Source organism: Lepidochelys kempii, chromosome 3 (genome assembly GCF_965140265.1).
Source record: "Lepidochelys kempii isolate rLepKem1 chromosome 3, rLepKem1.hap2, whole genome shotgun sequence".
NCBI classification, from domain to species: domain Eukaryota; kingdom Metazoa; phylum Chordata; order Testudines; family Cheloniidae; genus Lepidochelys; species Lepidochelys kempii.
In genome coordinates, this window is record NC_133258.1 from 100,515,584 (window position 1) to 100,529,889 (window position 14,306).

A 14,306-nucleotide genomic window follows, 5' to 3' on the forward strand; every position below is an offset into this window, starting at 1 on the left:
AAAAGTTCAAGGTGGTAGAGGGGTGTTGGATTGGGGTGTAACCCATATGCAAGAAAGGGAGAGAAGCAGTGGGGCGGAGATAGGAATGTTAGTTAACTCTTGCATCGCTGTACAGTGCACACCTGCAAAGACCAGGGTAGGTAATTGAGGGCAGGTCTACACTATGGGGTAAGTTGACCTAAGTTATGCAAATCCAGCTACGTAAATAACGTAACTAGAGTTGATGTAGCTTAGGTCCACATATTGTGGTGTCTACACCATGCTGGATCAACAGGAGAAACTCTCCTGTTGACTTACCTTATGCTTCTCATTCCAGTAGAGTACCGGAGTTGATGGGAGAGTGATCTGCGGTCGATTTAGCGGGTCTTCGCTAGACCCATTAAAACGACCCTGGTAGATCGATCGCCACAATGTGGATCCATGATAAGTGTAGACATATCCTTAGTTAGAAGGATTGAGAGACACCTAGGGGAGGGGTGTAGTAATTATTACTGTACATGCTCAGGTTTCAGAGTAACAGCCGTGTTAGTCTGTATTCGCAAAAAGAAAAGGAGTACTTGTGTGCTGTAGCTCACGAAAGCTTATGCTAGTCTCTAAGGTGCCACAAGTACTCCTTTTCTTTTTGCGTATACATTCTCACTGGCTGTTGGAGTCTTCTTCACTGAAAGGTTCTATTAAAAGCAAGCAGACTTGCAGACTCAATACCTTCACTCTCTGACAGCTGAGACAATCCGAGCTCAGGGGGAAATGGTTACAAATATGGAAGTGGGAGACAGACCTGTGGACTCAGCAGCTGATTGATGGCAAGATCAAGAGATGTGTTCTGTGAAGATTATGCCACAGCGCTTGGACTACCTGAGCCTGAGAAGGAGCCAGAATTTACCAATGTACATAGCCAAAGAGCCACAGTAATACGTCAGCAGCCCCTCATTAGCTCCCCCCCAGCTCCCAGGACCTCCTGCCCACTGGCAGCCCCGCCAATCAGCGCTTCTCACACCTCCCAATCACCTGTTTTGTGGCATGCAGGAGACTCTGGTGGTGGGGAGGGAGAGGACCAAGGCCACTGCAGGTCAGGGGAGAGTGTGGAGTGGGGGCAGGGCCTGTGGCAGGGGCAGGGCCTGTGGCAGAGCCAGGGGTTGAGCAGTGAGCACCCCCCGGCACATTGGACAGTTGGCACCTGTAGCTCCAGCCCTGGAGTCGGTGCCTAGACAAGGAGCCGCATATTAATTTCTGAAGAGCCGCATGTGGCTCTGGAGCCACAGGTTGGCCACCCCTGATTTAGGGAATCTGTAGCCTGTCACCAGTCTCGCTAGTGAGACAGTCAACTATTCGCTCAGGTCCTGGAATTGCTGCTGGCTGTCAGGATGTTCAGACTGTTTTGCTCAGGCAATTCTAATGTGTTTGGAGGGGAGCTGAGGCTGATGTTCTCCTCAGGATCTCACCACAGAGACTGAGAAATCATCTGTGGAGGTCTGTGTGTACTAAAAATTGCAACAGCAACAAAGTGGGGGAGACTATAGAGAACACACAGGTCTGCCATCTTGTAGTTTTTTAAAGTTATTCAAAAATATGCCAAATACTGTTTGTGTAAGAATTAAATGTTTGTTCAATAAGAAATTGTATGAATATGACTAGCAGCTTACTAACACCTGTATTCAGGGTTTTGCATACTGTATCCTTGAGGAATCCTTAAAAAAAACAACCCCAAACCCTGCAAAGATAGAACTCTGGCCTGTGCTGCCTCAGAAGTAAACTGAGGTGCAGGAACATAATGGTTATGTATTTTCTCAGCATCAGTCTTTGCCCATTACAGATGCATAAGTTCATACTCATTTCAGAGAGATGGACCCAAGCAAGAAGTTGGTATCTTAATTTTCCCAAAGTTAGAGAGGATTTTGGAACTGGTGCCCAGGGTCAGGAGTAGCTCTGGTTTTAGAAGGCAATAAATACATACATACATAAAAAAAGTAAGGGCTATACAAAGGAGACATGAATTGTGATCTATGTATCTAGAGGAAACCCAGAGAGAAATAAATTTCCCAGTAAGTGGTTTACTCAGAAGTTCATTTGAAGTTGTAAACTAGCCAATAAGAAAGAGGTGTGACTTACATTAATCGAGGACACTGTTGCAATGCCAGATGCTGAGGTATCACACCCATGGAGGGGACAGTGTCCAAACGTGTATCTTCTCTCTTGCAGAAAGTTGGGGGAAGAACTGTTTGCAGAGATGTTGAAGGTACTGTTTAAAGCTTTTATTTCAGACCTTTCTTAGCCTTAGTGTTACCAACTTTGGTTGGAAAAATTCCTGGAGATTTCCTCACATTACATAATCTAATTAAAGATTAATCTTTAATTCCTGGAGACTCCAGGACAATCCTGGAGGCTTGGCAACCCTAACGTCTGGTGAGCTAAACTCTCGCAAAATTTGCAGACACAGCCAGGCTGCCTCTCTTTAAATTCTCTTTACTCTGGTTGTCTCTTTATTTTCTTTGGTAAATAAACACTACTTTATTTAAGATGAGTTTTATGCATATTCACGGGGGGAAAATTGCTGCGAGCTATTGCCAAAGAAGAAAAGGTGTGTGTGTGCATTCAAAGATATAGGACATAGGGGAGGGCCTAAGAGGTGCAACTGCTGCTATTTACGCTGTAGGGAGCTTGGAACACCAGAGAAGTCTAGAAAATAGGGGATCTGATGTAACAACCTCTATTAATGACCAACAATTGGTTTCTGAAGATTCCTTAAGTGGACAATTTTTTGAAATTTGCAGGTTCTGTATTTTCTGCAGCTCTAAAATAGATACAGCAGTGAAATATAAAGTACATGTCACAAAACAATGCATTCTGGTTTATCATAACCAATGCAGCTAGCACTCATAATAAATAGTATGTGATAACTCCATTAGAAAGTGTTTTCTAATAACTATACATTTAATTTATGCCATTCGTGTAATTCTCATATATTTCAGTCCACAATTTTCCACCCGTGGTTTCACCTTGAAGAATAAGCAACGTATTACACTTAGATGTCTTTTAAAAAACCCAAGAAACAGCAACTTAGAAATGTGTTTTGGAACACAATAGCGCAAGTGTAACTGAAGACAACAGAAATAGTCTTGAGCTGTTTTCAGCTACCTTCGTGCAACCATTGCACTAAACATGGTTCAGCCCTTTTGCAAATATGCCATAGTGACCACAAGGTGTCAGTGTAATCTAAGGTTTCAGTGTAGCAGCCGTGTTAAACTGTATCCGCAAAAAGAACAGGAGGACTTGTGGCACCTTAGAGACTAACCAATTTATTTGAGCATAGGCTTGTAGTCTCTAAGGTGCCACAAGTCCTCCTTTTCTTTGTGTGTAATCTAAGAAGACAAGCCGCTGTTGTAGTATTTGAAAAACTGCTGAACTGTAACCTCTCGAATCATAGGAAAAGATTTGAATGAGAGGTCACTGAAAAGAGATATATAACATGTGATAGGTACGTAGTATGTGTTAGTTTAAGGATTTGGGGAGTTATTGCTTTAACCTTGAATCAAGGTGCTAATATGAAAATAAGTAAAAACTAGGTTAGAGTATAGTGTACTTCTATTACCCAGGATATAGAACAACATTGTATATCAGAAGTGCTCAAATATTGACCCACCAAGGGCTGCAGTAAGCTACCTAAATACTCACATCAAATAAAACAGAGCAGATTGCACTTGCCCTCATCTTTAACAGGGAAGGGCAGCCAAGTGACACTTCAGGTTCCAGCATGTAATTCTTCATTCTCTTGGGCGGAGCTGGATCTTCTTGTAGTAATATGCAGTTGTGCTAGTCCCACAGGTCAGACTTTGGCTGCCTCCGGTGAACAAAACACAAATTCCAGAATCTGTATAATGGGTTCTGACGAATCTAAGGTATATTTTAAAAAACTTTGTGGAGAACAAACAGTGAGTGAGGTAATATCTTTTATTGGACCAAATTCAGTTAGTGAGAGAGACAAGCTTTTGAGCTACACAGAGCTCTTCAGGTCTGTTTAAGCCTGAAAGCTTGTCTCTCACCAACTGAAGTTGGTCCAACAAAAGATATTACCTCACCAACCTTGTCTCTGTAATATTCAGTGACCAGCACAGCTGCAACACTGCCTCCATTAGCTCTTGGCATATCAGATGTCACAAATATAGGTGCAGATAGCTATTTCACCTTGGCACAAATCTAGCCTTAGAAGAATGTGTGCAAATGAACAAAGGGCAGGTGCTACTTTCCCCCCTGTAAATGGCTCACATTTCCATTGCACTGTGTCTTCTCACATATATGGTACCCAGGAGAATATACATTTGGGAGAGAAGTCAAAACAATGGTACTTTGCCACTGAAAACAAGGAACTGCACGGCTGAAATAGCTTTTGGGGAAAATTCAAGAGTAGAATGTTTAGTGAGATGAAAATAAAGCAAGAAAGGCTTTGGTTGTGCTGCGTATGTGCAGAGCATCATAAAGGGAGGCATGGAACTGCATTGTGCCAGAGAAGCCTTAGCTGTACCCTATTCTGGGGTGCAGCTCCTACCTCCACACTATGAGGATGACTGTCAGAGGGGTAGACCTATGAGGCTGCCTCTTCCACTGTCCTATCTTTACCCTCATTGGGATGCTGTGGATGGAGACCTAGGAGAGCAGAGACAGAACAGTCCATGTGTTCTCTCAAAAAAAGGGGCTGCAATTCTATCTGACTTTAATGTGGTGGGTTGGGGGAGGCTGTTCATGATCTTATTTGCCCTCCTTTCTGTCCTCCTCTGCCCTGCAGGTAAGGCCATGCACAATCTGTCCCAAAGTTCTCAGGGTGTTTAATGCTGGCTTAAAATGCTATGGCTCTTCAGTAAAAAAAAAAACAAAACTACACCACTCCACTCAGCAGTACCTGGTAACACATTTGGAAGAAAGGCCAAGAAATGAACTGTCATGTAGATTGAACACCCTCTCACTCCTAGCCTCTCTTGCTCAGCAAGGCACTCTGGTGAGCAGAGTGAGGAAGCTTGCTCCATGCATGGCTGTGACCTACCTGTTCTCTGTTAATAAGCAAAGGACTTCCATCTCTGTGGTGGTCAGTCTGGAACCCGTCACCAACACTAAACTAACTAATAAATCATTGAGCATAGAGTCTATCAGGGTTCAAAAAAAGACTGGCCATTTATATAGATATCAGAAACAGCCGTAGTTGTAATATAAGGGATTTAAACAGAAAAACCCAAAACAAACTGTAAGAGTTCTGAAAGGCATCTGAACTACTTGTGCTTCAAGGCATGAATCAAAGTTATAACTTATTCCATAACTAAAACCCTGTCTCTGTCTGAAACAGCTGGTACTGGCCACTGTCAGACAGGATTTTGGACTAGATGGACCACCGGGCTGGTCTAGGCTGGCAATTCCTATGTTCCTAAATGAAAAATAAACACAGGGTTTGGTTTGGGGAGAACAAATGACTTTATCCTAGTACATCTTCTAGTACATTATATTGGGACAAATCCTGAAGTCCTTACTCGGTTAAACGTGAAGCCATTAGGTGCCTTGTCTAATGAAGGATTGAGTAAAGACTTCAGGATTTTTCACACTGTAACTTGAGAAATAAAGGGATATCTAGCACTGTAGCATATTACAGTATCATTCTTTAATAATATGTCTAACATCTTTCTGGATATCACATATCTCTAGGGTTAAAGCTTGAGTAGCATATTAATATTTCAGAGGCTTATTTTCTGAATTCTATACAACTACCTTTTGCTTATCAGCCACAACAACTTCTCAGTTGCCTAGTAGGTTATAATTTTAGCCATTCACAATGTGTTTTCCTATGTAATTCAGCTAAATCTCCAAATTCTTGTGTTCATCTCAATAACGTATTACCCTGCTTGTCCACTAGATGCCAGTCTCTGTCTTTTCCTGCTGTGGAAGTACAGTATTAGATGATGCAGAGAAGAATATCTCTGTTATAGTCAAATAAAAACAGGACCTTGGGCCAGCTGGTGTGAACTGATGAAGCTCAACTGACTTCATTGGAACTATGGTAGTCTAATCCATCTAAGGATCTGGCCCCTGTTGTATAAATCAGTTACACTTTTTTTCTGAAAAGGAAAAAGTTCGCGTTAGGTGCTGAAAACTAGTAAAAATCTTTCTTTACCTTTCATAGGATTAACTTTAAAAGACAAGCAAATGTCTGGAGTGCCTTTCTCTCTCTGACCCAGCCAGTTTTGCCTGAGTGATAAATGCGGGCACATCTAAATCTAAAATCTTGTCTACACCAGAGAAATGCACAGTGCTATGAATCTTTTGGTTCTTCTAGAATGATTATAAAATGCCTTGCATCCCTACACACAAGTGTTTCTAGTAGCATATATACCATACCAGATTAAACTTGCTTTTGGCAAATCTAAATACCATTTCAGTGCTAATGGAGATAGCACAAACAGTTAAATATTCCTCTTCCTTCTGTCTTGCAGTGCACCTGAAGCTATTCAAAATCTTCCAGAATTCACTGCCTCTGGCATATATTCTGGGAACTATGGAGGAAGTACCCAGAGGGCACTGTGACTGAAATGGCTTAGAACACACCAGTGTTGATGAGGGACAAAACTGCAACAATGCAGAACACAAGTCAGCATGATGAGTGTGAGCATACTCCAACTATGTTTCAATTTGGGAATGGTTTGACTTCGTATTGTAGACATGGCCAAAGTGTAATTAGCATCTGAAAGGCCAGATCCTATAATTTTGCTCCTAAATTCCTACAATCTGCTTCTGCTCACCTAATGGGCAATCCACAATACAATTACAGCTGTATCGAAATCCAATTGCCAAGAGTTATCTTCTGATACAGGAAAAATACAGTTTCATTCTTTTAGTGCAGATGTAACATTAATCATGTTCCTGAATTCTGTTAAAGCGTTGAATGTGTCAAGAGCTTTAGCACACTTTGGGACCAGGTTCTCTCAAGAAATTTCTGGTATTTCCTGGTTCCGGTCAGACTGAAAATACTGTAAGAATGCGGTAGGTTTTGGTACTTCCATCTATGGGCATATGTGAATTAGAAGGAGGGGAAAAAGTGGAAAATGGGATCAGAAAAAGTTAACTGAGCTATTTTTCTCAGATTCTCCTTGGTTTTGGGGCAAAGCCTTGCATTGGTATTTCATCCTAACTGGCTGGACATTTTTTGGGGGGTAATTATATGCCTCCATATGGAAGTAAAGTATAGTACCTTATGAATGAGTTAAAACCACATTTTAGCTTTGTTTCTAAAGAAGCTGGGGATTCAGGGATAGGGTACAAAGTCAGGAAGGTGGGATCAAGTTACATGGTGGGATGGAATATTCCTGTTCTTTTACTTGTTTTGTGACCTTAATATTTAGCATAACAGCTAGGGTGCTTTCTTTCAGCACAGTGTTTGGTAAAGATGTTACACTACAAGAAGGAATGCAAATGATCTAACTGCTGTTTGCTATTTCTAGCTGCGTGTCCAAAAACCAGTTTTCTGAATTGACTCCCTTTCTTTGTGATTCAAACAACTGGATTCTGTTCAAAAAGCTTATTTGTTCCTATGTGGTTACAGATCATTAAAAGTGGCTCATTCTTAAAGAGTTTCTTAATGGACGTCTTTTTTATGTTTGTTAGTTATGAGGAATCTGACAAAATTCCATCTGGAGAACAATGCTTGCCTCATATGATGGGGATGTAATCCATGTCTGTAGTTCGCATCTGTATTGTGTTAGAATGCTGAGCTGCAAACCATGCAAATGCATCGTGGTTGCCCATGGTACAAAATACTGAAATGGGGAAAGGAGCTCATGCTTTTTGACAAGTCAGTTGACACTCTGGTCTGCAGCCAGGTAGATTGCTTCTTCTAATGGCTAACTGAGTAGTGTTCATTAAATCAGTGTCAGATATGTGGTGGCATTCTAATTACTATAGTATTAATGTAGCAGAACATTCATTTGAATGAATATACTTAAATACAGTAAACAAGTTTTTTAAAAATGCTGTCACAGCAAATCCGTGTGGTAGAGCTTTCTGAAGAAGCAAACTAGATGGAAACTGATTTTTTTTAAATTATTTCCTTTTTACTGCCCCATTCCTAGAACATGATTCCTGTTATGGTCACTTTCTGATTTTACTGATCTCTAAATCATAAGCACGAGGGCAGAAAGCAGGGAACAATATTAAGGTTGAGAGGCCTACATTTTTACCTATGTGTACTCTTATGATTCCATATCTTTTAAACATGGACTTCTTGATACCAGAAAATGTGTGTGTCTTTGGAAGGAAGTGCTACAACCATACAATACATAATTACATTCCCATAAGGCCCTGCAACAACGTATTCAGGATACTGGGTTTCTCTACTAATGTGGCTGCACCCATCTATGTTACAAAATGGCAGTCATGACTGGTCTTGGGGTGAGAGAAATGAAGATCTTAGTGTATTACAGTTACACATGAAGTTGTTGACTTTTTACATAATACTTCAAAGAAGAGCCACAACTTGTCAAGCAACTTATAAGCAGCATCACTTTTGGCAGTTATGACCTCGAGTGACAATATTAAGTGTTCATTAGAAATGAAACAACATAGGGAATTTTCATCCATGTACAGTATTTTATATCAATTTTTACCTAATTTGAACTTTATTAGGAACACTAACAATGTCAAACACCAAACCTCTGTGGTCACTACTTCCATCACCCTGCCTGTTAGACAGTGATTATCTTTTCAAGTGTCTAATTCACAGAGCATTTACAGTGATAACTGTGGCTGAAGTCCAGGTATGTTTTTGTTTTTTCAGGTAGAAATGACAGCTCTGCTATTATTGGGGGAGGTGGGGTGGAGCTAAGGCAGTGGTTGCCGAAACAGTCCTTCTGGTTATGTGAATATAGAGTGTTTCCAGAGTGAACAGAGAGCTGCTACACCATATTCATAACCTGCAAGGAAAATACTGGAGAACAAGAGGAACTATTAGAGGCAGAGGATACCTAAAATATTTCAGATGGGCACAGAAAACAACTTCCTCAAGCCAGCTGAATTCCTCACATTTTGGGGAGGAAGCAGAAATGCTTCAGGGGCCCTATCCAGTGTCTACTGACTCACTGGAAAGAGGCTCATTGACTTCAACAGGCTTTGGATAACCCCAGTTAGACTGTCATTAATGCAGACTTGGTGCAGTGTCCGTTGACCCAAGTTCCAACTGAAATCAGTGGGCATTTGAAGGTGCTCAGCATGATGCAGGCTCAAACTTTTTTTCAGCTGACAGTCTTGTCTATCTTTCCCAGGGAAATGCTGGACTAAACTTGGCTTCCTGAAAGTGATTCTTATTGGAGAATACCTAGATATCTGAAACACAAGAAAATACTTCAAATGCTGAAGTTGGTTTTAAAGTTCCTACTCTTAGACAAGAGTATAAATGTATGTTACTTTGATGAAGGAATTAATACAGGGTTGAAGTTCCTAGCTAGTATTTGGGGTACAGATGGCCCAACTCTTGACTTACTCGGTTTTGCTTACCTAAGATGGGTTTTAAGATATTATCATGCACCTTTTAATACCTGGCTCCCTTCATCAGTTGATCTCACAGTGCTTTACCAAGGAGATCAGTATCCCCATTTTACCAATGGGGAAAATGGAGGCACAACAATGAAGTAACCTGCCCAAGGCCACCCAGCAGACCAGAGGTAGGACCAGGAATAGAATCAAGGTCTCCTGAATCTCAGTGCAGGGCTCTATCCACATAAGCCACATTATAGTCCTCACAAACAGAAATCCCCCTGGTTCTTCAATAGAAGTTTTACCAGAGTAAAGACTTCTAGATTTGACCCCAAAAATTAGACAGTTTCAATTTAATGATGCTTTTAAAAATATTTGCTATAATTTAGCTCAGAAGGAATCTAGGTGCTTAACTATTAAAAAAGTCCAGTAACACTGAACAGCTTACATAGATGGTATCTCAGCACCTGCTATGCAACGTTATGACAAGCATGGCATAAAAACCTAGAGAGCTGAAGTCTAAAGCTACTTAGTGCTATATACATGCCCTAGTTACTGATGAACCAGCTGTGCCTTAACAGTGTTGGGTTCAACATTCCAGGACCCCTATTTAAAGTTTGAAAGACTAAATGGCCTCCCATCTTTCACTGACCTACCAATGATTATGAGCTGGCAAGTTTGTGTTGGAATAGATATGAAGTTTTAAGTCTCAGTGTATTGATTTCTGGGGAACAAAAAAACCACACAAAAACCCCCACTAACAAAAACATTGATTTTTTTATATATCACAAAATAAACCCTTGTTTTGATGAATATGTAGGAAGAGAGTAGGGGTAGTGTTGGGCAAATGAAATTCCAAGTCATTTATATAAAAAATATAATACTTTATTTTCAACTAGAAAGGTGCAAACATGTAACTTTTGGTCACACTTCTCAACAAATAACAAACTGTTCAAACAGCCACGGTCAAAGAAAGAAACAAATGCTCCCAGGTGGAAAAACTGATCAGCTACAGAAAAGCCATTCATTTTACTTAAAGCCATTTGTTCACTAAAGCCGAGGCAACCATATTTTAACTACACAAATGGATGCTTCCCAAGGATGCAGGCACCTCATCTTTCGCAAACAATCTCTGTCTTGAGTTTGATTCACTGGTCACCCTAACTGAACAATTTCCATTAGAGGATCTATTTCATGCTTTGAATGCATTGTCAGACAAGCTTTACGTCCTACCTATTTCTTTCAAAACAGACAAAAAAAGCTAACATTAAAGTATCAAAGCATTAACAAAGGCACAAAACTTTAAATTAATTTAGATAACTGTACATATATATACACACACAGTATTTACAATATTAATAAAATCTAGCTTGTTACAGGCAAATTAACTGCCACAAGCTGTCCAGTCAAATAGACATGATTCTGATTCTTCTTGAACAAGTCATTTGAATCAGTGTCAAAGCTGAAACATTACAGTCCTGACCACCAGAACACATTTTACTTAGCACCTTGCTGGGTAATTTACATTCCAGCCATTGCTGTCACTCAACCAGTGTCAGCAAACATGCTAAGGGTCTCTTCTTCAATTGCACTACTAGGTGGAACACACGTTACCATACTAAAGGGAACATTGATCTTCCTGCATATGCCCCCTAGTACTCCCTAAACACCACTCCATGAACAGTGTCCTCTGAAGCTGTGCTTTGCTGTGGTCCCATGAGCCATTTTACTTTCTTCTTCAAACCAATGTTTGGGGTTGGAAGACAGTTTGTCTTAGTCACATGGAGCAGTCTGAACTTTTTGGAAACAGATTTAAATACTTTGTGCTATCGAATCATGGTTACAAAATGAGATGCCAATCAGGTCAAGTTGAGAGCCTAGTGTCTCCTGCTTTATGCCATGTCTCCATACATCTTTCTGTAGTACAGAGACTCAAAGATGTCATTGTCTCCAGGGCAGTTGTAGTGGCATGCACAGGTCTTGATGAACATCATTCTCCTCTTCATGACCTCACCATCGGGGCATTTGAACTCCACAGGAAGAGTGGCTGTTCTGTGGGGGGTGCAGCAACGTCCATCAGTGCAGACCCCACAGAATTTAGCTCGATAGGTCTTCACACTGGTACAGCCAGAGAGCTCAAACTTGATGGGCTTGGAGATTCTGGGGGTGCGAATACACTTTTTGCCTTTCTGTGGGGCAACAAATGAAAGAAGTTTAGAAGCCTTTTTTTAAAGATTGTACAATTCCCATTCATATTTCTATCCATTAATTTCATCCTGTCGTATGCAAAGAGGTTAATACTCTGATCCTCATGAAGGTTTCACATGCAAACAAGATAGTTTAAATAGTGTTCAAATGGCATTATATTTATCGAATAGCTAAAATAGGTGCATTTATTTATAACTTAATTCTTAAATATTCACTACTGGGATGAGACCTTGTATAATATTTACTTGGTTCTGAAAGTGGCTAAGTTAGAGCTATACATCTTCTGTAAAACTGGATCTATGCTGAAACATCCTTAGAAGTGTATATTAGATGGGATATTTACCTTGATGTTTTCCTCCAGGTCTGCCTCACAAGGTCTGACCATGCAGAGTCTGCTTTGCTTCTCCAGTCTGCAGAAGGCATTGTCATTGGTGACTCTGGTGGAGATGCCCATTCCACAGGTCTTTGAGCAAGCACTCCATTCCGTGGTCTGGACCAGGCAGTTGGCACGCATCATCATTGCTTGATCTGGTCCATAAGTGTCTTCTGGTCTGTAAGCTGTGGAGCACAGATCAACAGGATGAGATTGTGGCAGACAGCAATAGTGCAGCTGCTATCCTTTTAGTGTATTAATGCTGCATAGAGGTAGGGCATCATATTTGTCTTTGGTGTGATTCCACTGAAGGCACTGGAGTCACATCAGGGCTGAATCTGGTCCATGAGGATCATCATCACTGCACTGTGTATTTCAATCTATTGCACTGGGAGGCCAACAAAATTCATTAAGATCTCAACTCACCAGCTAGAGCAGGTCCAACTGCCGTCTGTTCTCGGAGCTCATTGCACACCCATTCCTCGCAGCACTTCCCGGGGAGCTTGACTCTTCGGGGGGAAGGGCAGTCTGGGCTGGGCAGCCGGACATCCATGCTGCACAGGGGCACGCACCCCACTGCCCCGTCCAGGCAAGTGCACTGGTACTTGCAGCTGCTCTGGAAGGACTCCCCGCTCCTGTACACCATCCCTCCGAACACACAAGGGGCGCCGTCCCGAGCTGCAGGCAGGGAGAGAGGGACAGCCCGGCATAAGCACTCCAGAATAGGCAGCAGCCCAGCGACTCACGCTGCCACTGTGGGGAGGGCAGGCAGCAGGACCTGGTGGAGCCAGTAGTCTCCATGGCTCCTGCTGGGGGGGGGGGGGGGGGGAGAGGCTGGACGACAAGATCACCCGAGTGCAATGGAGCTGGGCCCTGTAGAGAGGGCCCACTCTCCTGTGGAAGGCAGCCAGAGGGGGGGTGGGCATGAACTGGGCTCTTAAACGGGGCAACATGAGGGGACTCTCGCACCCCAGATCTCGGCTTGCCCGTGCTGCGCCCCCTCCCCGCTCAGTGCCGCCCCCCCCCCCCAGCGGGGAGAAGCCGGGGCCCCCCGGACTCCACTTACCGGTGCACACGCCGATCTTGCGGTTGGCCGGCGAGCCGAAGTCGCAGAAGAGCCCCTTGTGGTGGTCGCAGGGGTCCCGCTCGGTGCACAGCTCGCCCAGCTGCTTGGCGCACACCCTGCAGCAGCCGCAGCCGTCCTGCACCAGGCTCACCCCGGCCGGGCACGCGGGGGGCGGCCCCGCCCCGCATTGGCACTGCCCGCTGCAGTCCTGGCCGGACACCTCCTGCAGGGAGAAGGAGACGGGGGGAAGGGGGGGTCAGGGGAGCCCCCGGCTGGCAGCGCTTCGGCTCCCCGCGTCCCCCGCCTGAACCTCCCTCCAGTCCTGCCCTGGGCGGGGGGCCACTTACCCAGCAGAGGAGCGCGGCGAGCAGCGCCACGGCGAAGCTGCTGGGTCCCATCCGTGCGGCCAAGCTCGGCAATAGGCGGCGCAAAGGCTCCTCAGCTGCTCTGTCCTGCGGGCGGAGGGAGTCCGAGTCCGAGTCCGAGCCCGAGCCCCTGGGCCGCGCTGTGGCGCTGGGTTTCCTGCCCGCTGGCCAAGGCCGCCTGCTGTGTCCGAGCGCCTCGGCTCCGCGCCTCGCGACAGGCCCGTCTCTCTGGCAGGCGAGTTGTTCTATGGGTCTGAAGCAGGGAGCCTGGCTGCTTTTATACCCTCCAGGCGCCCCGGGCTCGCCAATCGGCTGAATGGAGTCCTACACAAACAGCGACATTCCTGACATTCCTCCCCACCTTCCTGCCTCATCAGCTCGCACCGGATTGATCCTGACCCCTTGACACGCAGCATTCCGCCTGTCTGCAAAAGCTGGCACACTTCAGCACACAAAAAAGGCGCTGTATTTCCATCCCCAAATGGCATTTCCCCCCCTTCCAGCCTCCTACTCCTGATTTGAGGTGATGTAAAATACTGTTTAAAATGATTTTTTTAGATGACAAACCTCTGTTTCAAACGGCTTTTGCTTTGCCCACCCTACCTCCAAATTACATACATCATATTAACAGGCACTTCACTACAAGATACAAACTCCTGGGAATTCTGAACCAGCTGAGACGTCTTAAATATCTATATCTAGGATACATTTGAACCACCACCAGCAGCCCTGGTAACAAGAAAGGAGCTGTTTTAAAACCCACAGGCGTTCAAAAGAAACTGCATGTAAAATC

The 14,306-nt window shown here is 43.6% G+C and overlaps 1 protein-coding gene across 1 annotated transcript; it reads right to left on the reverse strand.

The window, feature by feature from the left end:
- Positions 1-10,364: 10,364 nt before the first annotated feature.
- Positions 10,365-13,766, reverse strand: CCN2 (cellular communication network factor 2). Its single transcript, XM_073337341.1, has 5 exons — positions 13,496-13,766; positions 13,149-13,371; positions 12,509-12,760; positions 12,053-12,267; positions 10,365-11,690 (listed from the first exon to the last, which is right to left on the reverse strand). Exons 1-5 carry the CDS (start codon positions 13,544-13,546, stop codon positions 11,394-11,396), a joined length of 1,038 nt encoding a protein of 345 aa, XP_073193442.1. The 5' UTR covers positions 13,547-13,766; the 3' UTR covers positions 10,365-11,393.
- Positions 13,767-14,306: the final 540 nt, after the last annotated feature.

Bases quoted from the DNA above. Each gene is read 5' to 3' on its own strand.
- CCN2 (XM_073337341.1), bottom strand. From the start codon at position 13,546: ATGGGACCCAGCAGCTTCGCCGTGGCGCTGCTCGCCGCGCTCCTCTGC. The intron at 13,372-13,495 runs GTAAGTGGCCCC...TTCTCCCTGCAG, and splicing joins TCGCCGCGCTCCTCTGCTGG to GAGGTGTCCGGCCAGGACTG. The intron at 12,268-12,508 runs GTGAGTTGAGAT...TGTGCTCCACAG, and splicing joins AGTTGGACCTGCTCTAGCTG to CTTACAGACCAGAAGACACT.